Source organism: Equus quagga, chromosome 7 (assembly GCF_021613505.1).
Source record: "Equus quagga isolate Etosha38 chromosome 7, UCLA_HA_Equagga_1.0, whole genome shotgun sequence".
Lineage (NCBI taxonomy): Eukaryota > Metazoa > Chordata > Mammalia > Perissodactyla > Equidae > Equus > Equus quagga.
The window spans coordinates 129,866,779-129,892,676 of NC_060273.1; the positions used below are offsets into that span (position 1 = coordinate 129,866,779).

General features: G+C 44.7%; 1 protein-coding gene across 1 annotated transcript; it reads right to left on the reverse strand.

Annotated features, from left to right (window-relative positions):
- Positions 1-1,028: 1,028 nt before the first annotated feature.
- Positions 1,029-13,365, reverse strand: CRHBP (corticotropin releasing hormone binding protein). The gene is made up of 7 exons (XM_046668322.1): positions 13,237-13,365; positions 12,781-12,874; positions 12,319-12,476; positions 10,672-10,882; positions 8,812-8,960; positions 4,987-5,104; positions 1,029-1,547 (listed from the first exon to the last, which is right to left on the reverse strand). Exons 1-7 carry the CDS (start codon positions 13,315-13,317, stop codon positions 1,393-1,395), a joined length of 966 nt encoding a protein of 321 aa, XP_046524278.1. The 5' UTR covers positions 13,318-13,365; the 3' UTR covers positions 1,029-1,392.
- Positions 13,366-25,898: the final 12,533 nt, after the last annotated feature.

Here is a 25,898-nt window from a genome sequence, read left to right on the forward strand (position 1 = left end):
TCATACATACATACATCCATTCACACATTTATTCATTCATCCCAGCATTCATTCATCCATCCATCCATTCAGGCATTTATTCATTCATTTGCCAAAGTCCACTCATTCCAAAATACCTACAGAGCCAAAATTTGTGCTAAATCCTGGGTAATTTTATCACTTTCAATCAGTAGTTTTCTTTCTGCCTGGTTTTCAGATTTTGTTAACAAGCTCGGTGTATGGGATTCCAGTAAACTCCATTATAAAACAAAGTTTATATTAAATATGTTTTCAGAATCATAATCAGGCCATTAACTATGGCACAGTTTGCAGCTTCCACCCACTAATGCACACTAAAGAGTTCATTTAGGAGTATTCCCTTTGTTGCCCAGGACCTCAGTTTTTGCCCCAGTGTCTTTTACAGACCACATGCTTCATCTCAAACCAAACGTGGATAAAGCTCAGTCAACAGTAAACTGCCTTCGGTACCAAAGAAGTACTCAGATTTCTGCACATTGCGGTCCATGAGAGTTGTACGGTCTTTGCTGTCCTTATTGAACAGTACACCCACTGTGACAAAGACATGTATTCCGGTTTCTTGGGCGACAGTAGGAGAGGGATTCTTGCATCCTGCTTCCCTGTCAGGACCAGTCCGTTAGCGATGTTTGTACAAACACTGCAACGCTCCCCGGTGCTCTAAATAATTCTCCCTCGGTGGCCCAGAGTCCTACTCGTGCTAAGAAGTCTAAAATGATTTAGTTCAGCATTTGGCTCTGTACCACATGAGAACATTACTTGCTGATGGTGCTAAGGAGGGGACTACTCGGGAAAACAAAGCACAATGTCAAGGTGCCAAGGTTCTGAATATATTTATTCATGTTTGTATTTGTGGATGGAAAATTTTTTCCATGCTATAAAGTTTTGTTAAAAACAAGTTGTTACAAATACTAAATAGTAGCTACAACTATTATCAATTATAAATAGAATAATAAGCAAAAAATAAACAAACAGATGCAACTACTTTGGTATACACAGACATTCGATCATTTTCCGTTATGAAACTGATATGACTGTCACCATTTTTATTTCTTTGTAGTATTTTCCCTTGAGACAATTTTTTTTATTGCACACAGCTTTGCACTTGTCTTACCAATTCAGATTTGTAGCATACCAAAGAATTACAGAAAAATGTTTTTCTACCAAAGGGGGTCTTATTTCCTGCTATGTGGTCATTTATATATTATAAGTGAAAAAGAAGCAAGGTACAAAAATTCATGTGTGTGTGTGTGACATATGCTCAAGGCAGGGATACTGACTGGCTTTTAACTAGCTGGTCATCAAAATCATATATAACAGCCATTAAAAACTCACTTTGCTAGCAGCATGGAAATCATGGCGTTGGTTATGCAAAGACTAGATAGACAAACAGAATTCCGGGATACTGTTTCCATTTGGGTTTTCCAGTTCGTATGGCTCCAGCTGGCGGTACTCGAAAGTCACACGATTGATGTGTTTTCCGCTGGAGACCATGCGCACCACTGTGTTGTCACAGCCAATTTTCATTTGTGCTATAATTCAGGCAAAAAGTAAAAGTTTCCCAGCAGGTTAGAAACCACACATTTCTGTCAGTGAGATCATTTAAACACAAAGAAAGCGAGGGCATGTCTCTTCCTCTCACATCCTCCAGCCATGCATCTGCCCTCAGGTGAAACGTTCTTGTTTTCATTTTCATTATGATAGATAACCAATTGTAGAAGAGGAAACTGAACTCAGCCTTTCTCTTCCTGTGCAAGAACACTGTAGGCAAATAAAACTGGCTGGAAAGAGGCAGGAAGATGCCTCCTTGCCCTTTTCTTGTTCTACCTGCAAGGCATTGGCGGTAAAGCCAGGTGAGGGCGAGCCGTCTGTCCACGCAGCACCCGTTTCTAGCTGTGTTCTCAGTGGGGGCAGTACCGCCCCCTAGGGACAGGTGGGGAATTTGCAGGGACAGGTTTTGGTTGTCATAACATCTGACGGTGCAAGTGGCCTGTGGCAGGCAGAGCTAGAGGATGGAATGGACTCCTGGACATTCATATAGACCAAAACATCACCTGTTCGTTATTTTCTGAGCCTAGATAATGATTCTGCTTTACATATAAACAAAAAATCATTTGCATGGTTTAGATACGCACTGAATATACTCCTTTCTGTTCCATCGTTCACCTGCACCTTTTCTCTCTCATTCTTTCTCTGCTTCTTACTTGGAATGGCTTTTGACAGCTTTGCGTCTCTTAAATCCAGTCTCATTCATTATCGGAACAAGCATCTAGTGCTGACGTGCCTGAGCAGTTAGATACCGAAACTCGTTTTTACTAAAAATTACTTTTCTTTTGTTTTTCCAGCCTCCAGCTGGTTCCCGAGGAAAGATTTATCTGCCGGCAGTAATCCGTTCTGCTGTTTTAATTTTCTCAACTTTTCCACCACTCTGTCTCTGTAAGGCCTAAATTCTGAGAAACGCTAGCATTAACCTTATAGAACAGGCACTTCACCAACATGCGCCTAGGTTTAAAGGAAGTGAAACAGCCAGACAGAGTTAGTGAGGTAAAAGTTAATTTGGAGACATAACAAATACAAACCCTATAATTATTTTAATATAAGCACCAGGGAGTCTAGCTTTTATGAGGAGGGCCAAGCTTAATTTTCTTTAAATCATTCGGACGGTCTTCTTTTTCTGATCTTACTCTGAACTTCAATGTACATAACACGTCCTCTTTCCTTTAGCTGCTGTGCGTATTGTTTATTAACTATTTTGACATAATTCCTAATAAAATCCAATTGAAAGGGCAGGGTCCCTAATGGTTCTTCATTGTCTGAATAGCGTAGGAGGCGCTCATGGAAACATGGTGAATAAGAGAAAAAAAGGAAGTCTAAAAGGAAGCAGTGAGTCATATAATTCAAGCCTTCAAATTATCTTAAGACTGGTTTCAATTATCTAGATAATTTAGGCAAAAGTGGTTTTTTGGCCCAAGTCTCACCTTTTCCCAAATTCAAGTCCTATAATTCAAGCACCCAAATTACCCTGGCTTCAATTCTCTAAACTTTAAGGCATGAGTGTTCTTTAGTCCTTACCTAATCCTCTTACCCAGCTCAAATACTTCTCCCCACAGGTGCCCTCCGTTAGGACCCGGGACCTCAGAGAGCACGTGCAGAAGGCCAGAGAAGGCACATGCACTGACAGTCCAAACCAGGGCTCCAGCGTCAAGTAGCATAAAAGAATCCCTGAATTTTCAGCAAAGTGAGTTTTTAGAAACCTGTTGCCTAGGGGCCGGTCCCCTGGCTGAGTGGTTAAGTTTGCATGCTCCGCTGTGGCGGCCCAGGGTTTCACAGGTTCGGATCCTGGGCGGGGACATGGCACCGCTCATCAGGCCATGCTGGGGCAGCATCCCACATGCCACAACTAGAAGGACCCACAACTAAAAATACACAACTATGTAGCGGGGGGCTGTGGGGAGAAAGAGGAAAAATAAAATCTTTAAAAAAAAAAAAAAAAAAGAAGTGTGTTGCCTTTGTCTTGATTAGAAAGCTTGCCTTGGGCCCAGTCCTCCTCAAATCTCATCTGAAACTTCTTATACAGGTGTATCTGGGCTCAGCGGACTGCATATCAGGCCTCGGCGTTTACCTGTACATTTAAATTCCAGCTCAGAGATGTTTTGCTTATTAAGCACCCAGTATTAGCTCAGGGAGAGAGAATACTGGTGGGCAGACCCGTTTTAATTAGAACAGGTAACAGCAGATCAAAAGGATGTCTGATTTGCAGCTTCGTTACCTGGTTGGTTAGTGACCTGTGGGGAGGAGAGGAAGGGGCTACCTAAGAAATCGCCATGAGATTAGAGGCTGTGCTTCTTCCTCTTCTGTTTTATCTTTGTCTCTAAAGATAATCTCTGATTCCTGCCTCTGAAGGACAGGTACGAGAGTGACCTTTATGGAAATATTTTACGTAATCCTTTCCCTCCTGCCTTGGGCTTCATTAATTAATTTGGTCATGAGGTGAGTAGTTTCCACCCACCCTCACCCCACCTGAGCATAATCAGAGGGAAAATCCTCACGGATCCCCAGCAGAGAAGATCCGGTTCTGCTTGGCATGTTGTGAGCTAAACTGGTCTTTTATCACAGGCGACCACTTGTAGATTTCAGAATTTCCTTCTGTGTGTGTGTGTGTGTTTTAAGGAAGGTTAGCCCTAAACTAACATCTGCTGCCAATCCTCCTCTTTTTGCTGAGGAAGACTGGCCCTGAGCTAACATCTGTGCCCATCTTCCTCTACTTTATATGTGGGACGCCTGCCACAGCATGGCTGGACAAGCGGTGCCACGTCTGCACCTGGGATTCGAACCAGTGAACCCTGGGCCACCGAAGTGGAAAGTGCAAACTTAACTGCTGCACCACCGGGCTGGCCCCTCCTTCTGTTTTTGTAGTGGCCTTTCAGAAGCTGGCTTTGCTGCTAGAAGTTGGAGACATTCAGCAATTCTGAGAATTCCTAATAAAGTGTATCACTTTTTAATTTATTTACTACCAGTAATACACACATATATACATATACATGGGAAAAGTTATTTAAGGATATGACTTCATTATTTTACTGTTACTAATCGATGAAACATCTACTATTTGAACCATAGTTTTCACTTAGTAAGCAAGCTCTTTAATCGCTCGAGGATGCAAGCAGGGACCTTCAAGAGGGTGGAGAAAGCACAGAATAAAAAAGCTTGTCTTTTTCATGGTTTTACTTAGGGCCACCCTTAAATAGGCGTCCTTGTTACTTCCTAGGTTTCTCTCCCAGCGTCGGGCATTGTGGAGACGCATCCTTGACGCTGCGCCTAGACTCACAGGGAAAATCCTCACACTGGCTCAAAATGCAAAGTTAAAGTTTTTTTTGGTAGAACTTGCCTTCCCATGTATAAAAAAATTTGAGTTGTTTTATTTAAGGAAATAATCCAGATAGTCACATAATGATCAAAAAAACCTCTCACCAGGGCCACGAAAGGGATAGCAGAGATCGGCTAAAGGCATCATCTTTGAAGGGTCCAGTCCTGTTCCTCCCAGCAGCTCCACAAAGTCTCCTTTGTCCCCGCAGCCTGCTGAGGGTTTCTACAGGAAGAAAGCAGCAAACAAAGATATATTTAAACCGATCACGGAAGTCAAGCCATTTGACCAACGGCAGGTTGGTGAATGCACTCACTCAGCCCTAGACATCGTGGCAGGGCCATTTAATTTAACATCCAGGACTCCGGAAATTGAAAGACTTCTAGAAGAGCAAAAAATGCAAAGGATTGCTTTTCTAAATCAGTTGAGTAATCATTTTTTCAAATGTATGTGCACGGTTTTTAAAAATTTTTATAAGCTCAAGGACTGGAATGATGAAATGGGAATCTGTAAACGCCATATAAGACGTATGAAAATTGAATCCGAAAATGCTGTGCTTTTTAAATCATTTGGACATACAGACTGAATTATTTGAATTTCTTAATGCATGCAGTCAGAGTATTTATAAATAGGGCTTTCACATCAGTTTTTCCTTCAACTCATCTCTTTTCCTCTTCCTTATAAAGGACTTTTTATGCAGTTGGGACAATCTTTATCATTTCTACTGATAAAGATTTAGATTAGTTATAAGAATATTGAAGAAAGAAGAGAATCCTAATTTGGGGCTCAAGTTAGCTAGAGTTATCACCATCACTCTCCTTCCAACTAAAGCAAGTTCATTCCAAGCTATTTAAAACAAGAATTCCTTCTGACTCTGTGATCCACCGTAACCACCCATTTCTGCTTCCCTTCACCCTTCCCGCACTGTCTCATCCACAGCAATCCTTGTGCCTCTCTTTCCCACACAAACAAAGCAGCTTCTCTCACTCCCAAGTGCCACCCTTCTCCTGTGATCAGGGCTGGCCTCACGGGCAGGGCCCCTGTGTCCACAGGGCCCACACTTACAAGGGCCTGGTGCTTGGTTTAATGCTCTGCTGTCACCGTCTTGAAATTCTTAATAAGTTTTAAATAAGCACCCCCCCCCTTTCCCTTTTGCACTGACCCCCACACATTCTATAACAGGTTTGCCTGTGACCCTTGCCTTCACTGAGGCATACTCATCAAGAGACCCCACGTAGTGTGGCACGGTGCTCAGAAGTTAACCAGACAGACCCTGCCACATCAGTACCAAAATGTAAAACAGAGAACTCTAAACACACACTTACATAAACACACACACTCAAACACTTGGAAGACTTGAAATGCAACTGGAACTAAACCACAAATTAGAAAGTATTGTAATAGCAACCATTTGACTAATGAAAGGAAGAACCTGGGCAGATATATTTTAAAGCACCTACTATGTGCTGGGTTCTATGTTGAGGTGATTTACACATCATTTCATCACATGATGAAACAGAGGGTTAATTAGCCCACGGTGTACAGGGCCCATGTTCTCAATAAAGAGTTGAATAAGTCATTTAGGGGCGAAGGAAAAAAACTTGTAATTGCCTTTCCCCTGAGGAGAGGATGTCCAGGGGGAGCATCTCTTAAGACAAAACTTTCCACTTGGTTCTTTAGGTTCCAAATTTCAGCGGGAGGTGGTGAAGGGAAAAGGCAGGCTGAGGAGAGAGAAATGGAAATGAAGAGGATGGGAAGAAGTAGAAGCTGAAATGAGGGGAACAAAACATAGAAACAAGGAAGGTGGGTGCACCTGTTCCTCGGCGTTCAATGACCTCTCTCCTCTTCCCAACCCTCTCAGCTGTTAGCAGAAGCGACAATGGCAGAAGCTGACTTATGGAAGGACATCTCTGGGGTTCAGCTCCTCAGCAGCGGTCCCCTAGGTTTCTTCGTTGAGGCTCTGCCTCCCTGGACTCAGCCTGGATGAGCGTCTCTTGCCTAGACTATGACAGCGGCCCTAGGTGCTCTCCTTGCACCACTGTGGCCCCTACAGCCCGTTCACCACATGGAAGCCAATTTAAGTCAGATCATGTTGCCTCCCTCCTGCAGCCCTTCAGTGGTCCCCCACTTCACTTAGAATAAACTCAGACTCCTTGGGGCTGGCCGGGCGGCGCAGCGGTTAAGTGCGCATGTTCCACTTCGGCCACCTGGGGTCCACTGGTTCGGATCCCGGGTGCGGACATGGCACCGCTTGTCAAGCCATGCTGTGGCAGGTGTCCCACATATAAAGTAGAGGAAGATGGGCACAGATGTTAGCCCAGGGCCAGTCTTCCTCAGCAAAAAGAGGAGGATTGGCAGCAGATGTTAGCTCAGAGCTAATCTTGCTCAAAAAACAAAAACAAAAAAACTCCTTAATACAGCCTGCCAGGCTCTCCACATCGGGCCCTGCCCATCTCCCTGATGCTGTCTCATCCCACTCCCCCTCTCCTTTGCCTTCTCTCCATTTCTGGAACCCAAGTCCATTCTTGCCTCTACAATACTTTTCCCTGTGTTCCTGGCTCCTCTTGTGGCTGCTGGCTCCTCTTGTGGCTGCTGGCTCCTTCTTATCTACCACTCAAGTCTCATTTTAAATGTCTCCTTCCCAGAAGGTTTCTTCCCTGACCACCTTATCTCAGGTAACTCCCCAGCCCACCCCACCCCATCCATCCCCAGCCGCTGCCTATCACAGCACCCAGTTTCTGTAGGGCACTCACCACTGTTGGAAATATATTAAGTATTTGCCTGTCTCCTCCCACTAGAATGTAGGTTCCATGAGAGCCGGATGTGTTTTGTTCCTTGCTCATTTCTGGCATCCAGAATAGTGCCTTGCACATGGTAAGTGCTCAAAAAAATTTTGTAAAAGAATAGATGCCTGGAACACTGCAGTCTTTAAATTTTTTCAGGGGAAACGCCAGGATTGCTCCTCATAGGGAAGAATAACTAAAAAGCACAGACCTCCCAATCTCCTAGCACTCTGTCATCTCCTATTTTACACATCGAGAGTGACATACAAACAATCGCAAGCCAATAAGCCTACGCCAAAGACACCCACTTATCCTGGTCTTATCAAAGGATTATCCTTCCACAGAGCTCCAGCTGAAAAGAATAGGCACCAGCCCACGAATTTAGGGTTTAAAGGAAATTCTCGGTCCTGGTCCTAGTTATTTGGTTTTCACTGAAATCTGTCTGATTAGGAACTATAATGGTCTCTGATGCCAGCAAATGCATGAGTTCTCCTGACGTGGGCATATGCGGGGATAAACGGAAATGAGAGTGACTCAGGGAAGAAGCTACCAGTGCCAGTGAGTGTGGTCAAGCTCAGCATTGATGGTAAAGTCCATACAGAAGTTCACGGGAGAACAGGTGGATGGGGAGTCTCAGCCAGTAGTTTGTTGCAAAATGTACTGAATTAAATGTAATGCAAAAAACTTCAAAACTTTACTGTACTTTGCAATATAAAAATCCAATTTTGTATTTTATGCTACGCTTAGCATTCCTTCCCAACACAGTTCTGTCAATGAGATACTTCCTTCATGTCAAAAGAAAATTCCAATAATCAGAAAAACAGCTGTGTCAATGACTCACGCTAGGTTCTGCTGGGAGGGAATTTTCGTGAAAGAGGCAAGTACAAGAGAGTTCAATTGTAATTACATGCCACAACTTTACCAACTGAAAACATTTCTTACATCACAAGAAAAGTATTCAAGTCGTCAGCAGGGGCACCTGAGTATGCAATTTACAGCAGAGCGGAAGTGGCAGCCGGTTGAGTGAAAGCCGTGAGGGCGGGCTCGTGGGTCTGAGACTTCAGAGTCCACCGAAGACCCCACCACTCCAATTTGCTAATGTCCACCTTCGAGACTAGGGAATGAACCGGAAGCCAGTAAGCCACTCACCTTTAACTGCAGACCGTTTAGGTGTCCCAGGGTGAGGTCGGATATTTTGATCGCCACAGGATAAATTATGGAGAAGCTGCAGTTTCGGTGTTGATGCGGAACTACCAGGGTGAACCTTCCGTTTGGGGTCTGGGAAATGACGTTGCAGGCTTTGTAGAAAAACAAAATCACATTTTCACTACATGGCAAGCTGGGTTTTTATAGAGATTTATTCTATCCTTATTTTAGGCTCCTACTCATGGTCTAGGGCCTTGTGGCCCAGAAGAGAGTACACATCACTGAGGCAATCTGGAGACGGGAAGGAGTTGGGGAATGAAAATCATCGGGGACGTCTGACATTGTCAGGAGGCCCTGGGCTGCGAGGGGGCTTCTAATCTTAATCTCAGAGGGTCTCCTTGTTTACAACGATCACAAGACATTGATTAATAACTAAACAAACAATATTAGCTGGTAGAAGCTCTAGGAACACTTCAGTTAACTAGGGTCCTAGTTCAAGCTGGAAGTCTGGAAGAATCAAGGCTTAAAGGTGAGTCCAGAACTCAAACCTTGCCTGTCTGAACTTATTGGATTTGGAGCCATAATGTTACTTTTTAAGTAATAAAATAAGTAAATAATAAAACAGTGCCAAAAGAGGCTGAGGAAAAAATAGAAAGAAACCAGGCTTACGTCTGATAAATATTTGCTGGGTGTTAGGTGGTAAGTTGACTAAAAGATAAATTTTACGTTTAATTTTACTCCCAAGAATTTCTGAAATTTGTTTTTTATTTCAAGTTTAGACTTACAGTGAATTTACTCTTCTAGCTGTGAAATGAGAAGCATCAGAGTCTCTGCTTTTTTTTTTGCCAATCATGGGACAAAAGTTTCTGATTGATCAGAATGGGTCAAAACTACCTCCTGCCTCCTTTCCATATTTTTAATTATACTTAATTTCAAAAAAGAACTGAAACTCCTTGATGATTCTGGAAGGTTTTCAATTTCGAACAAAACGAAATACAGGAGAAATATTTAACTTTGTCCTCTCGGATTATTCTGCTCCAGTCCCCAGACACAGCTTTGTGGTGGAGGGGGGCTTTCCTTCAGAAATTCTTTTAGTTTTTTAAAATGAAAATTGGAAGATCAGTCAGTATATTATTCTTTGGCACCTTAGGCCCCATTCTTCAACCACATGAAGTGTTAATATTAATACTATTGTATGCAACCAAAAATGAATGATATGTTCTCTTTTCCTGGTGTTTTAAAAAGATTTTTCTCCTAAGGAGGGAAAAAGTAAGCAGATGAATGAACTAATTTTGATTAAGATAACATGTTTTAGGCCTGAGCTGTTCACTTGACAGCATCTATGTGTGTTTCCATTGGAAATGAACTAAATTAGAGTGGTGGCCTCAGAATCAGAGGGCAATGCTAAGGTCTTCTGGTCCAAACCTCCACTCAGGGCGTGAAATCCGCCTGCCACATCCCAGATATGCAGCCTTTCATCGTTGCCTGAATATCTCTAGGAATGCAACTTGCTATCTGATCCCTCGGCTTATCCCAGATCAATGGAATGACTGCGAGGGATTAAAGTTTGTCACTGAATGCATTGTAGTACCCTAGCAGATCAGAATAAGACTTTGGAGAAAAAATAGAATTCTACCCGCCATAAATTAGTATCCTACCTAGCCTGGGAAATAAATTAAAAACTCTGATTTGATTTTCATAACAATGAATAGGAAATATCCTTTAGGTCATTTCTAATTACAAAACAATGTCCATTCATTCTTCACGTTTCTTAAGTCTGTACAATGATGCTACCTTTGAAAAGCAGATTCAACCCTCCTCCAAGTCCTGCCTTCCGGCTGAGGAGAGAGGGAGTCCACTTACGAAAGAGGTTGGGATCTGTCTTTATGGTTAATGTGAATCCATTTCCTGGTTCATGGACCCGGAAGAAGATCATGGCCACGTTCTGGGAGGATCTGATGCTCCTTCTGCTTAGACCACTGTCACAGAAATCTATGTACCGCTCAGTCGTCGGGAGAGGATGATCCTGTGAACTGGGGAACTTCTCCCCCTTGAGGATCCACCCATCAAATACCTTCCAACAAAAAACACAGACATAGTGAAAGATCTCCTCCATGGCCTGCTGAAGGCACAGGTGTGTTGAAAAGGGGGAAGTAGTTCCCCAGCAATGGGCCTCCAGCCATAAGTGAGGAAGTGACAGCCTTCATGCCCCTGCCCGCTGGCTCTCCATTTGTGTCTATTTTTACAGTGAGGGCCATTTGTAAGTAATAGTATTAACTAATTATTGCTTTTTCCCCTTTATAAACCTTAAAGTTTCCAAAGTAAATCATCTTTCTTATACTTTATAATTTCAGCCACCTTGGTAAATGAAACTACAGACAATACACATTTTTATCTTGGTCACATTTTCCACACATCCCACCTTCCACAAAAGTGTAATCTGGATTTCAGTTGCTCTCCTTCCACCACTCACTGAAACGTGGACAAAATATCTCAAAAGTAGACAGCAAAGAAAAAACTGGAGCGGCAACTTTATCTACCCACCGATGGTTATATAGGCCCGTTTTCCTCATTTTTTTACTCTTATGGATCAAAATAACAACCAATTCAACACTCAGATGATAAAGGCTGGTATGCCACTTAAGACTTTTTTCTTGGCTTGTTAAAGTTTGCAGTTAGACAAAAGGTCAGAGTCCTCTCACTTTACCCTCAAAATCACCACAGGTCTCCAATTTAATGAGCCCAACCCAGTTCACATTAGCAAAATTCCCAGCCACCCAGCTGCAAATTGCTGCAGCAGACCAGTTCTACTCCAACGTGTTTGACAGCTTCCCAAACAATTCCACTTTGGAGGTTTCAATCCCAGTCATTTTAACTGGACCAGAGACCTCCATCAGCCATCACTAGCCGTCCTGTTACACTTAGGAAACCACTGGGAGAGGGGAGGTTGTGAAGCTGGGGGGCTTGTCCTCCCCTCCCACCTGCCTCAGACTGGATTCCCTCTCAGCACCCCTCCCAGCAGTCAGTGCCCCACTGCTCCGAAATCGGGTCGCCCAGGCATCAAAGACAGTCTCCGCGAGCCTGGAACAGCTTCACGGAGAGAGGGACCAGCAGGAGCGAGGCGGGCTCGGATCTCTAACCAGGACTGGCCGGCACGGTGGACCTGAGCGCTGGCGCTGGTTAGTTTGTAGCATTTTCCATGCGCCCTAGATCACAACACAGCGTTTTTCCGCGCGTGTTCAAGTCTTTGGAAGCGCCCGGGATCAAAAGCGAACTGAAGGGAGCTAAAATCACTGCAACTTCCAAGCCATCGGCCCTTCCGGGAGTGGGGCGAGGTTGGCGCCGCGTGGGGGTCCCAGAGCGCGCCTGTCCCACTCGGGCACCAGCAGAGTGTCTAACTGAGAGGGTCGCCGGCTCCCCACGCTCAGCGGCCCGTCTCTGGGCGCAGCGCCCGGCCCATGCCCGCTCCCGTGCCCCGCGGCTGGGGCTGCGCGCGGCGAGGCGCCTCACCTGCAGGAAGTCCCCGCCCTGACAGTCGATGGAGACCAGGTCGTAGTGGATGGTGATGAACTCCTCGGGCTCGCCGATGAAGAAGGCGGCGCAGTGCAGCTGCGGCCGGTCGGCGGTGAAGGTGAACTGGCCCTGGAGGCTCAGCATGTCCAGGCACCCTGGGGGAGGCCAGCGGGGAAGGGGTCCCGGGCGGCAGCCCCCCTCCGCGCGCCCCACTCCCAGGTCTGCAGCGCCCGTGCCCGGACTCCCAGCCCCGGCTGCGCCGTCCCCCGCGCCCCGGGGCGCGTCACCCCATCTCGCCCCAGCGCGCCTCCTCGGACCGAGCCCTAGCGATGGGAATCGCGCCCCCGGCCGTCCTGGCCAGCCCCTCGCCGCCGATGCCCCGGAGCCTCCCGCCTCGGCGCGGAGCCGACCTCCCCACCGCCCGGCTGCCGGTGGCCGCGAGCCGGGCGCCCGACTCACGCAGAGCGCGCCGGTAGAGCGGCTCCCCCGCCAGCTCCCGCTTCAGGCTGGCGCTGAGGAGCAGGAAGGGGTCGTGGTGCGCCGCTTCCCGCAGCTGGCAAGGAAAATGGGTCAGTTGGGAAAAGCGCGAGGGGTGAGAAAGGGGACCAGGAGCGGGGCACCCTCCCTGCCCCACAGCAAAGAGAATAGAGTGATGGAACCAATGTCTCCCGGGTCCGGAGAAGATGGGAAAGTCTTAGATCCTTTCGGTCAGACTAGGGTATCCCCAGGGGCCAGAGGGAAGGAGGAAGAGGCAGAGAGGAAGACCAGTCCAGGGGAAACCGGGGAAGACGGGCGCAAAAGATAGGGAAGAAAGACCTAACCCAACGACAGCTGAGCGCAGAGGCAGCCTGCGCAGCCCCCAAGGTTGGACACTCAAGCACGGAAGGTGTGGTGCGTCAGTCCGGGGTCGCTCACCTCTGGGTACCGGCTGTCCCCTCTTAGAGCCATCAGGAAGATCAGAATGAAGTGACACTGAAGTTTGAAGGATGGAGACATGCTGGCCTGGCCCCTGCAGCTGGTGTGCTCTGCTCCCGAGGTCTCGGGTTTGGCTTCCCACGCCTTCGCCCAGGCTGAGCTGGAAGCTGGTAGGGTCCCCTTGCCGGGTCTCTTTTATAGAGCGGTGAGGAGGGGAGGCTCTGCCCCTTCACTGATCTGAGCTCAGTAACCATGGGTTACCCTGTCTCAGTGACAAAGTGCGTGGTGATGACGAGGGTCCCGCTCTCAACCGCAAATTTCCAGAGTGGTCCAGCATTATTCACCGAGAATGATTTCAGGCGCTTACAACTTAGTCAACCAAAGTGTTGGAGAAAGAAGGAGGCAGGGATAAAGAATAAGGGAGGGCATTTTACTTGACCTGTCAAATGCTGAGTTATCTTCTCCGGTGGATATTCAGGGAATTTTTGGTTTTGCAAAGCAGTGACAAAGTTACATACATACATAAAATACCCAAACATATATGACCTTATCATGCAAGCCTGTCGCATAACCTTGGATGGAATCATACTGGAAATTGTCAGAGAACAAAGTATTCATGCAATTGCTCAGGGCTCTCAGGAAGAAACGTGGGGCGTTTACAGCTCCAAAGAGAGGCTAAACAGAAGCCAAGTCTGACTTCGCAGAATATTGCAGTAAAGCAACTCAAGCTTGGTTTCTGTCCCTTAGTCTGTGCTTTATCCTGCTCCACATTCTTGTAAGCATTTCCTTAATGGGAAGCTAACTCTGGCATCTGTGGACTTCTAGATTTTAGGAGAGCTCTGTCACTTAGCCTGAATGTATACATGATGGACACATTCCTGGGCCAGCAACTGCAGCCATGACCTTGGTATCTGTCTGAACCACTGAGAGGTGAAGTCATTCCATTTCACGCCTTCAAATACCTCAATTACTTTAATATTCCGGTAGAGAGAACCGCTGAGAAGCGTTATCATAACGGCTCATCAGCAAGCCTACAGGACTAAACAAATGACTTCGAGATCCAGAAATAAGTTAAGTATAAGCTTATCTTTGCTGAATTGTTTCCCCTTTATGTCCAAAATTGTGGGAAATATGGGGATACTCCACACATGCTTTCCCAGCCCTTTCCAATCCACGCCCTAAGCAAGGCGACCTCAAATCCTGAAATCCTCACATCGTTTTACTCTGCCTCATGGAAAACCCAGTCCTACCCACAGCTTTCTTTGCTTAATAATTTTAATAAATTATTACAAATAATGAGACCATAATACCGAGCAAATTGTTATGTTTTTAGTTTATAAATACTCAGAATTAAGCAGTAATTTGCCTAGTGGGGTCAGAACTTGATGTTTTCATATTTTAGACAATTTAGAGCCCTGAAGGGGCCGCCTCTTAGTTGTTTAACCAGGAGGCCTTCCTACCATAATACAACTTCGTAAACAGTCCTCAGACCAGAGAGCCTGAGGGGAAGGGAACCAAAAGTCATGAACACTGGCCACCAGGTCCTTCTCCCCATCCCGGGACCATTCAGACGTCTGAATTTTAGAGAGAGTATAAAGAAACCTGAGGGGAATAAAAGAGGAGAAAGATAAATTTTCTAATGCCAACTTGCTTGGCCTCACACATGCCAGGCCATCTTGAGGTCTGTCTCCACCCCTGTTTGTGCCTGGAGGGCTCCTCAGGCACACTCATCCTGCATGCCGTGGGCCCATTCTCCTTTCCCACCAACCCATCCCGAGCCTTGGGCTGCTTCAAGATTCAGCCCAGCACTCAGCTTGGAGACCCCTGTTTATCCCACTTTGGCGGTCTGGTCTTATTAGCATCCCTGTGGAGACATTCTTCTCCATCCCGGCCCTTCACACACACAAACACACACACACACACACACACAAATAAACACACGAACAACGATGATGTTTCCAAGGTGCATTCATACTGCTCCCTCCCCAGGAACCACTCACTCACAAGAAGAGCTGGGATGAATGAGGGCAAACCTAACACAGATGGGGCCATCCTATTTTACATAGCAATCCACATATTTTAGCATCTGGATGAACTTTATTCCCACATATCCTATGTGGGGAAATTAATGTGTAATTTTTACCAGCTTGGCAAATATCTACTAAGCAAGAGGAAACTGTGTTGTTTTTGTTTTTAATTAAGAGTAACCAAAGGATGAAAAATAGAACCTGTGGGGAAAGCTAAGAAGATAAAACTGGAGGACAAAGAAAAGTCAAGGAGCCACTCTCTATGAGCAAAAGTATTAAAAACGCGTGGAAGCAGTGGAAGAGTAATTTGGATTAGACAGAAGAAAAAGTTTCTGGACAATAAGTAGGTCTCTGTCTGAGGATGGAAGATAAATTGTTTTCATGGACTGATTTAATCGTACAAACAACTAGCTTAATATTTGAAAGCTATTTGTTCAACAAAATTGACTGGTTATTTTGAAATACATTCTTAGTCAACTCAGAGTCCCTAAGCGTGCTGGTTGGAAATCATCTGTATGTTCACCTCCATTCTCGGCACACATTTTAGTTTCTCTCCACGTTTTTCAGGATAACCTCTCCAATGCTGATGTTAATACAGTCCCAGATCGGCGTTTTTCAGGTCTTAAACTGTTGTTAGGCAGGATTAAGACATTTTTTTTGTTAGGTAGGATTAAGACATTTTTTCTTTGACAACGTCCCAGAGCAAACTGCCACCTGTGTTAGTCCTGAAGGTCAAGGTGGCCACACAGTATGGATCCATATTCAATCCATGCATGTGGGGTCGGGGTTGAGTTGTGCTGAGCCTGAAGAGGTGCACACAGACTACTTTTAAGTAGCATCAGAGGTCACTCAGTAGTCACCCACCTGGCTTATGACGTGATTGTGACAGCCACGTGTAAGCTTACCGAGTTTGCCACGGCTTAAGCACTGAGATGTCAGAAGCAACAAAGGGGACTACATAATCCCAAGTCTCTTTCTGTTCTAGGGGCAGTCCCACGACCCCCTTAAGTATTCCCTACCTGTAGGAGTAAACTTTTTCTTTTGTTAATCGCATCAACAGAGAACACTACCAATTCATGCTTTAGAAGGACTTCTTTTCCCCTTTCCTGACTGACATGCTGAAATGTTGGGAAATGGGATGTGTGATTGAGTTCTTTAAGAAATAAATAAAGATAACTGAATAAAACTCATTGTAGTTAGCCAACGACAAACTAATTTTCAGTTGCTTTCAAGATGACTTGCTGTTTGAGTGAATTTGGCTACTTTTTAATGCAACCATTTTTGATAGATGACATTTTTCATATGTGATGAAATCAGGAGGGAAGAAACTAAGCAAATACACTCGGGGAACTAGAATAAACCAGACTTTGAATGAAATCCTCAGATGTCAGTGGTTTTCAACCCAAATACGTTATCTTCTTTTTGCTCTAGTTAAGACGCCCAGCAGTCAGTGGAGACTGGGACTTTTGGGGGTTGCAAGTGACTGATACTAAATTTGAACTTAAGAGAAAAGGGGATTATTATCAGAATACAGGGGCATCTTGTAGAATGCATGGGTGGAGAAAGAGGGAGCAGGGTTGCAATGTCACTTCCAGTCTCTCTGTCTCAGGCCACATTCCCCCCACATCTGCAGTCTCTGTGGCAGTAAACTGGCCACCAACAATTCCTGAGCTTCACCTGTCACCATTTGACAAATAAAAATACCCTGATCCAAGGTTCTTGTAATCCCCAGTCCACAGAACTTTGTAGGAAAAGGCTTCGAGGCCAGGGGATAGGGTCCTGTCACAACATGACTGTTCTCATGACAGCCATATGGATGGAGAAGGGAGAAGCAGTATTCAGAAGGGATGCTGGATTCCTAAAATAACAGGTATCTTCAAAGAATGAAAAACAAAGACCCTGTGTTCAGGGACTTCTTCGATCATAAGTTTTCTCACCTGTAAAATGGTGAGCTCCACTGGGAATTGTTATAGGAAATAAATATTATATGTCATATTATATGTCTCTATCACTAGGGCTTTCCTTCTAATGATAATTTTACAAGACTGCATGCATAGGATATGTTTTTCATATTATATTAAATTAGAATGAATGACTTCATATTAGAATGAATTCATATTAACAGACTTTAAAAGACATAGTTAGAAAAAGAGAAAACTAGGTTGAAATATAATTACAGAACTGCATGTCAAAAGAAGAGCTTGGAAGGGGTCCCGCTAAAGACTATGTGCCATAATGGATAGTGGCTTAACTGCATCAGAGAGAAAAGCTGAAATATAGACAGCAGAGGAATTGAGAAGATTGGGGAAAGGGGAAAGTTGACGTTATAAGGCAGAAGCAGAAGATAAGTTAATTAAGAGCTGACCAAAGAGAATACTATTCTAATCGCATATCAAGGATTATTGAGTGACAACATCTGCTAAGGCTTGGGGACACTGGGAATCAGGAAGCAATGATTTGTTGAGAAAGCTTCCAAACTGACAATAGGAAGAAAGGAGAGAGATGAGATGATCCGACCAGATTATCACAATGAGTCAGAAACAGCCTAGACTAAAAAGATCTCTCCATTTCCAGCCAGGTAATCAATCCTTTTTCAGAGACAGCAGCCCTGGAAATTAACCCAAAGGATTATATCTTAGGTTTTAAAAATTATTAGACTCACAGCAAAAAGTGAGATGGTACAGCCCAAAGCAAGACAGTGGCAGACCAGTAAGCGCAAAGGAGATCAGGGATCCTTCTGTTCGTGCGCTGCCTTCCTTGACTTTGGATGACATTGTGATCTCAACTCCCTTCAGGCTTACTCTAAAATATGCCATGACTAACACCTAGCCGGTCGATCATGATGAAATGCCATTTCATAATCCCTCACTGCTGCATCAAAGGGAAAAGTACAGCCCGGGCCGGATCAGTCGGTGTTTGTCATCAGGTAGTGGTGACGCGCATCGGCACGTAGCATCAGCTCTTCTCTGACGGAAGAGAAATGAGGTGTGAAGAGTGTCATTCCTTCTGCCTTAGAATAGATCTAAGGAGAAGAGTGTGCCAGTTATGTAGAGTGACACGAGAGGGTCTAAATAAGGAAAACAGCAAGCTAGGCAGGGTCAGCTCTCAGTGATGCCTTTGTAGCTCACTTTTGTGGGACCCCTGCCAGCGACCAGCCTGCTCCTACCCCGTGGCAACCCTTCCCTCCTTCCTTCCTCCCTCCCTTGCTTCTTTCCTTCCTCAAATTCTGAGCAACAGATTTAGCTGCTCTACACTCATAGTATTTTATGTATACACCTGAATAGCCTTTATCATATTTTATTACAACCTCTAAAATGTCTGTCTTCAACCCGAAATGTAAACCACTCACAGTCCAGCCCTGTAGCTCATCCATCTCTATCCTCAGTATCTGGCACACACACACCTGGCACCCCTGGGTGGTACCTAAAAGCCAGTTTAATAGATGGGCTTCTGCTCTTCCTACTGAGTCACACATTAAAGAATTGTCACCACTAAAGTGTTAGTTGACATCCAAAGATGTGGCACCAGCCAGGTAATGAGAGTCGAATGGTGACACCTGAGGAAAGAGAAGAGAGGAAATGTGGACACGGGTCCTAGCGTCAGCTCCTAAAGACCACAGCCAGCTGTGCCGGAGCTGGAGGGACAGGGCTGGGCTTCAGGTGAGGCAACGAGAGCACTTACCCGGGGCGCAAAAACTCAATCATCATGATAAATAATATTATAATGCAATATATTACAAAATGAAAATTAATGCAAAGTAATCCATGATGAACAAAATATCAAAGTTTTAGATAAAGATGCCTTCAATCTTAGTGACTTTTCCTTTTGCCCCAGGCTCCATCAGCTCAGCACAGCACCGTGGAGGTAACGTGGAGGAAACACCCCTCAGGAGTAATCAAGAATTTTAGGGGCTTCATTCTGGTTTGCAGGTGCATTAGCTGTAGAGCGGAAACAAGAGGGCTCTGGATTAGGTGTCCAAAGCACCAGATCACCTACTGGGAGCTTGGGCAAGTCACTCACCTCATCTCTAGGATGAGAGAGGGTGTAACTGTCAGGAAACAGATGGTGCTCTCTCTCTCAAGTGGGTAATTTGCAGAGTTTAATGAAAGGACTATACAAAGGTATGGGCAGCATGCAGGGAAACCACAAGGGAGGGTGCGGTGGCCCAGGACTAGTAGCAGGGATTGGCTGACACCCAGTCTCTTGGGCCACAGGACAGGGAGAGGGTGAGAGAGGAGCAGGAGGTGCCAAGGAAAGACATCCAGCCTCGGAGGGTATCGGGTCTCTAAGGTCCTGGGGTGGCTTTAAAACTTGTCTGCAAATTCTTTGACACTCTTCCCACAAAAAGGCGGAATCTAATTCCTATTCCCTGAAATATGGCCTGCTCTTAGAGATGTGCTTCTAGTGAACTGGCAAAGGGACACTGACTTCTGCGGCTAAGTTAGAAAAAGGCAGTACGCCGTCAGCCTGGAGTGCTCTCTCTCCCCTGGGACACGTGCCTGTGGTGCCCTGAGCTACCACGTAAGAAGTCCAGCTACCGTGAAGCTACCATGGTGGAGAGACGACGTGGAGGGGCCACGTAGAGACACAGGGAGATGCCTAGGAGCCCCAATCGTTCCAGTGCCCAGATGTTTTGATCGTCTCAGTCTGGGTACCAGACATGTGAGAGAAGAAGCCCTTGCGGTGACCTCAGTTCCCAGCCACCACCTGACTGCAACATCCTGAGCGACCCCAAGCCAAAACCACCCCATTGAGCATTTCCCAGATACCCAACCCACAGGAACCACGGGAGATAACAAACGACTGCTGGTTTGAGCCACTAAGTTTTAGAGAGACGTGTTATCCAGGAGTAGATAACTAATACAGGCCTGCCTTAGCCCGTTCAGGGGCTGCTATAACAGAATACCATAGACTGGGTGGCTGGGAAGCAACAGAAATTTATTTCTCACGGCTCTACAGGCTGGGAAGTCCAAGATCAAGGCACCGGCAGATTTGGTGTCTGGTGAGAGCCCGCTTCCTGGTTCACCAACAGCCGTCCTCTCGCTGTGTCCTCACCTGGTGGAACGGGTGATAGAGCTCTCTGGGGTCTCTTTCATAAGGGCACTAATCTCATTCCTGAGGGCTCCACCCTCGTGACCTAATCACCTCCTGAAGGCCTTACCTCCAAATATGATCACATTGGGGATTAGATTTCAACATAGGAATTTGGGAGGGGGGGACACAAACATTCAGTCTATAACGAGGTCCTTTCCATTTCTGATCTCCATCCTCTGAGGCTTTGACTTGGGATCCCCAGCTGCCCCAACTACGGGACAGTCTTTGTCTGTGAAGCCTTGAGTTGACTCACCATCTTCCAGGCATGACCTTGTGCCCAGACAGCTACTTCTAGACTGAGTCAACACCTGTAAAAACAAGCTGGCTGGGGCCAAGCTCAGCTGGTGGGACACAGTGAGTGGCTGGAAAGCAGATACTAACCAGCCCTGCAGAGACTAACCCTGTGGCTGAGCCCTGAAACCGGCATGCCCTCGCCAGCTGGTTGTTGGAATTATGTATGAAAGATCAGTGAACACCACTCCCTTTGAAATGCTGATATTTTTCTATTTTTAATCATTACCATTGTGCAAACAGAACAAGATTCCTCTAAGTCATTTAGAAGGAAGGAGGCCATCCAGTATTGAAGAAATCAGTTTTATGTCAACAGAATAGTTATATTGTAAGTCCCATTCAAGTTTTTAAATCTCATGGTATAAAAACTGAACTGAACACTAAATAGCTTTAGTGTTAAAAAGTAAACATCCAGAGCCAACTGAAGGAGCTTTCAATGGCTAAAATAGGAACAACCTGAGCACAAAATAAAGTATTATCGGATAACAACACAGTGCATAAAATAAATGTTCCTGAGTCCATATTGATATAAATAAATGACCGGGGAGAGGAGACAAATCTCCCATGCAGAAGAATTCTGAATAGTTTATGTAGACATGGGGCCATCAAGGAGGGGAGCATAACTCCCCACTCCTCAAAAGTGGGCTGTCCTAGTGACTTCCCCACAAAGAGCACAGTGTGGGAAGAACGTGGACGGAGAGTCACTTTCGAGTGGAGAAAGCCGACAAACACTATCTCGGCCAGTTCAAGGTCAACATCAACAGTCATAAATCACATGGCTGGTATGTACTCTTGATACGATGTGATGGAGATGGCACTTTGCCCCTGTGCGCTTCCTCTCACAAAACCATAACCTGGTCCAATCATGAGTAAAACATCAGACAAATTCCAGTAGAGGGCCATCCTATGATAGACCTCATCAGTACTCCTCAAAACTGTCAAGGTCATCAGGCCAGCCTGGTGGTGTAGGGGTTAAGTTCACACACTCCACTTTGGTGGCCTGAGGTTCGCAGGCTCGGATCCCGAGTGCAGACCCAGCACCGCTCATCAAGCCATGCTGTGGCAGCATCCCACATAAGACAGAGAAATATTGGCAAAGATGTCAGCTTAGGGCCAAGCTTCCTCACCAAAAAACCCCCCAAACAAACAAAAGAAACTGTCAAGGTCATCAAAAACAAGGAAAGTCTGAGAAACTGTCACCTCCAAGGGGAGTGTAAGGAGAGACGACATCTAAATGAAATGTGGTATCTTGGATGGGGTCCTAGAATAGACAAGAGACATTAGCAAACACTAAGGACATCTGATACAGCATGGATGTTAATTAATAATAATGTATCAATATTGGCTCATTAATTGCAACGAGTATATCATACTAATGTGAGATGTTAATAGCAGGAAAAACTGTATGTGGGGTATATGGGAAATGTACCATCTGCTCAATTTTTCTATGAACACAAAATGTTCTCAAAAAATTAGTCTATTAATAATAAAACAAAGTCTATTATTTTTTAAAAAAGTAAAGATTCATATCTGGGCTTTCCAGCATCAGAGTGTATTTGATATTTGCCAGGAAAGACCCAAAGTAGTTTTATCTCCAAAACTTCTCAGGCCTTCCCTTCCATCTCTTAAAAACTTGTCTTTTAATTCTACTCCCACCTGGTTATGCCTCGTTTGTCCTCGGCTTCCTTTGCTCTGGCTTCCACCGTCATGCTGCAGGAAATTCCCTCTCTTAAGTCACCCCTAATTTTTACATCTACTATCCACTTCCATTGTACCTTGACTTCTCCTCATTTTTTGACACTTTCTCTTTTTCTTCTTTTTGGAACTCTTATTCTTTTGGTTTTAGGTAAAGTTAATTTTAAAGAGTCAGACATAGAGCCAGCTAGTGGTTAAAGTTGGGTGCACTCCACTCTGGTGGCCCAGGTTCATTTTCCAGTCACGAAACCACATCACTCATCTGTCAGTAGCCATGCTGTGCCGGCAGCTCACATAGAAGGACTTACAACTAGCATATACAGCTATGTGGTGGGGGAGGGGAGAAAAGAAGAAGAGGAAGATTGGCAACAGATGTTAGTTCAGGGCTAATCTGTCTGAAAAAAAAAAGAGTCAGAAATATACTAATTTTGAAAACAGTGAAAAAATGAGTTAAACTCCAATTTCATATTATTTTACCCTTTGTATGATCTATATAAATTTGCAGCACCAAACTCAATAGTTGATTTTGTTTACATCTTAAACATCAGAAGGGCAGAATCAAAGAAAAGCTAAAAAGTTTTTCCCTTACAAAATCTTTTTCTCTCTAAATCTGAAATACATGCTTCTAAAGAAGCAAATCATTTGTCACTGTCTGGGGGATGTAGTAATTTGCTCTTAAATTTATTGGCCATGTTTTAGGGAGGCAGCAGGATATGGCAGACAAAGATGCATATTCCAAAAATTCAGGTTTTGGTTTAGAATACTTTTTTGCTTGGCGAGCAAAGAAAGGGATAGAGGCACATTCTGTCAGTTTAAAGACATGAGGTGCTGGTACAACTAGACATCTATGCAGAAAACCAACAACTTGATCCCTACCTCACACCACAAACAAAAATTAATTTCAGATGGATCACATAGACATGAAAGATAAAGCTATAAAGTATAAAGAAGAAAAATAGGGGACTATCTTTGCAACCTTGGGATAGGCAAATATTTCTTAGGTTACAGAAAGCACTAACCAGAAAAGAAAAAACTGATAAATTGAACTTCATTAAAATGAAACAGTTCTGCTCATCAAAAGACGCCATTAAGAAAATGGAAAGACAAGCCACAGAACAGGAGAAAATATTATTAATTCAGATATTTGACAAACCAATAATACAAAGAAAACAATTCTATTTTAAAAATGGGCAAATGACTTGAATAGGCACAAAGGAAGATGAATAAATTGCCAGTAGGAGCGCGTGAAGGTGCTCAACATCATTAGCCATCAGGAAATGCAAAGTAAAACCACAACGAGATACCACTTCCCATCCACTGAAGGACTAAAATTAAAAAGATTGACAACCACATCAAGAAAAATGTAAAGGCAGATGGTAGTGTATTTATATCATGGAAAAGTGCTCAGCAACAAAAAGAAAAGAACTACTGATTCATGTAACAACATGGACAAATCTGAAAAACATTATGCTGAGAAAAAAACCAGAGACACAAAGAGTATGCTTAGTCTAGGCAAGACCACTGTGGGTGACAGAAATCAGAACAGAGTCTACCTCTGCAGGTGGGCCATTGACTGGGCACAAGGACATGTCTTGCGGGGAAGAGAATGTTCTTTCTCTCGATTGGGATGGTGGTTACATGGTATAAACATTTGTCAAAACTCACCAAGTTGTACAGTTAAGATGTGTGTATTTTATCATACATAAATTATACCTCAATTTAAACAATATTGGAGAATAAAAATCATGGAAGAAAAAAGGTGTTCATACCTTTTAAACGCTTCGTGAGAGACAGCAACACACTTTTGCTTCCTGAGGAAAGCTATTGAGTGTTTCTAAGAGATCTAAGGTAAAATAGGAGGAAATTAGAAGAAGAAAGAGGGAATGAGAGAGCAGAGGAATCAGAACAGGATGAGCATAAGAAGGGAGAAACACACCCAGGGAGGGGAGAGGTCTGGTGTTGCCCCTCCTGGTCTCCTCCTCATGCTGTCCTCTGGGATGGCAGCAACTGTTTTCCGTTGCGAAAAATGTAATACACAGAGCAGAGTGTATAAAACATACATATACAGTTTCAATCAGAATGATAGAATGTGTTACCATGCACAGTGCCACCACCCCGTTTAAGAAATAGAACACCACCGAGAGCCCATCCCGGGGCACTCCTTCCTCCCTGCCACCCCTACTCCCTCGCTTTTCCTTTGCTTGTGTCACCTGCATATGAATCCCTCAGTGACTGTTTAATTTTGAAATCTTGAGGAACAGGCATAAACGTAGCCTGTAAAGAAGCCGTTCCAGCCTCTCATCTAGAAAGGTAAGAGTCTGGCTGCTGGTGTTCTGGAACCGGGTGGAAAGATGTGGGAGGGCTCTGCATTCAGGATTCAGTGTGCATGAGATCACTTATTCGTTCTGTTTTTGGACAGGTGCTCAGAATTTCAACGGTGTCTGGGTCACAGTACAGAGATCCTCTCCAGAGAATGAACCTCCAAACCTCGGTGGGGGTGACGGATGCCAGGCTCAAGGATTGTGGAATGACAAGTGACTAGAACCGGTAGCTTGAGATCCAGCAGCTTCCCACAGGGCTCTCAGGCGCGCTCCTTATTTCAGGGCCCTCACCTCCTCCCCGCTCCCTCCGCCATCCCCACTTGCTCCTTCCAGCCCAAGCCCTGGTGAGGATCGGGCAGGAGGAAGCCACTGCTGGCCTTGGCCTTTGAGAGGAGACTTTCGCTACCAAACTAGTTACTGTTCTCACAGCTGCCTTCCGGCTTTGGAAACATTGTTGCTGTTGTCTCCTTCTTGGTCCTACTTTCCAGCCCTTCTCTTTCTGTCTCTCCCACTCCCACTGTGTGTGGGTGTGGGGTATGTGTGTGCACGTCTTACTTCACAATTATAAAAAACATTTTTTCTCTCTGACACAAAAAATACATGTTTATGGTAAAAAAAATTTTAATGAAGATAAATAAAAGGGAAAAAAACATACATCACCTTAATCCTACCATATAGATATAATCATGGTTAACATTTTGGAATTTATAGTTCTAGAGAAATATGTGCATGACTTTCCTTACAAAAATGACATAGTAGTGGGGCTGGCCCCGTGGCCGGGTGGTTAAGTTCGCGCGCTCCGCTGCAGGCGGCCCAGTGTTTCGTTGGTTTGAATCCTGGGCGCGGACATGGCACTGCTCGTCAAACCACGCTGAGGCGGCGTCCCACATGCCACAACTAGAAGAACCCACAACGAGAAATATGCAACTATGTACTGGGGGGCTTTGGGGAGAAAAAGGAAAAAATAAAAAAAAAATCTTTAAAAAAAAATGGCATAGTAGTGCATATGCTATTTTGCAATATGATTTGTTCATATCGTATTCACAAACATGTTTTTATGTTATTAATATACTTTTCCCACATCATTTAAATGGTTGCATAATATTCTGTCGGTGTGATATATTTAACCAATCCCCTACTGGTAAACATGTCGATTGTTTCCAAGAATTTACTATTGTGACCAAACCAATGTATAATTTTAAATCCCTTATTTTGATTCTCTAGACTTAAAGAC

What these genes read in the sequence shown, in the direction of transcription:
- CRHBP (XM_046668322.1), bottom strand. Translation starts at nt 13,317, where the DNA reads ATGTCTCCATCCTTCAAACTTCAGTGTCACTTCATTCTGATCTTCCTG. An exon ending in AGGGCGGGGACTTCCTGCAG is followed by an intron (nt 10,883 to 12,318) that starts GTGAGGCGCCTC and finishes TTTTGTTGGAAG; the next exon opens with GTATTTGATGGGTGGATCCT. An exon ending in CTATCCCTTTCGTGGCCCTG is followed by an intron (nt 1,548 to 4,986) that starts GTGAGAGGTTTT and finishes CCTGAATTATAG; the next exon opens with CACAAATGAAAATTGGCTGT.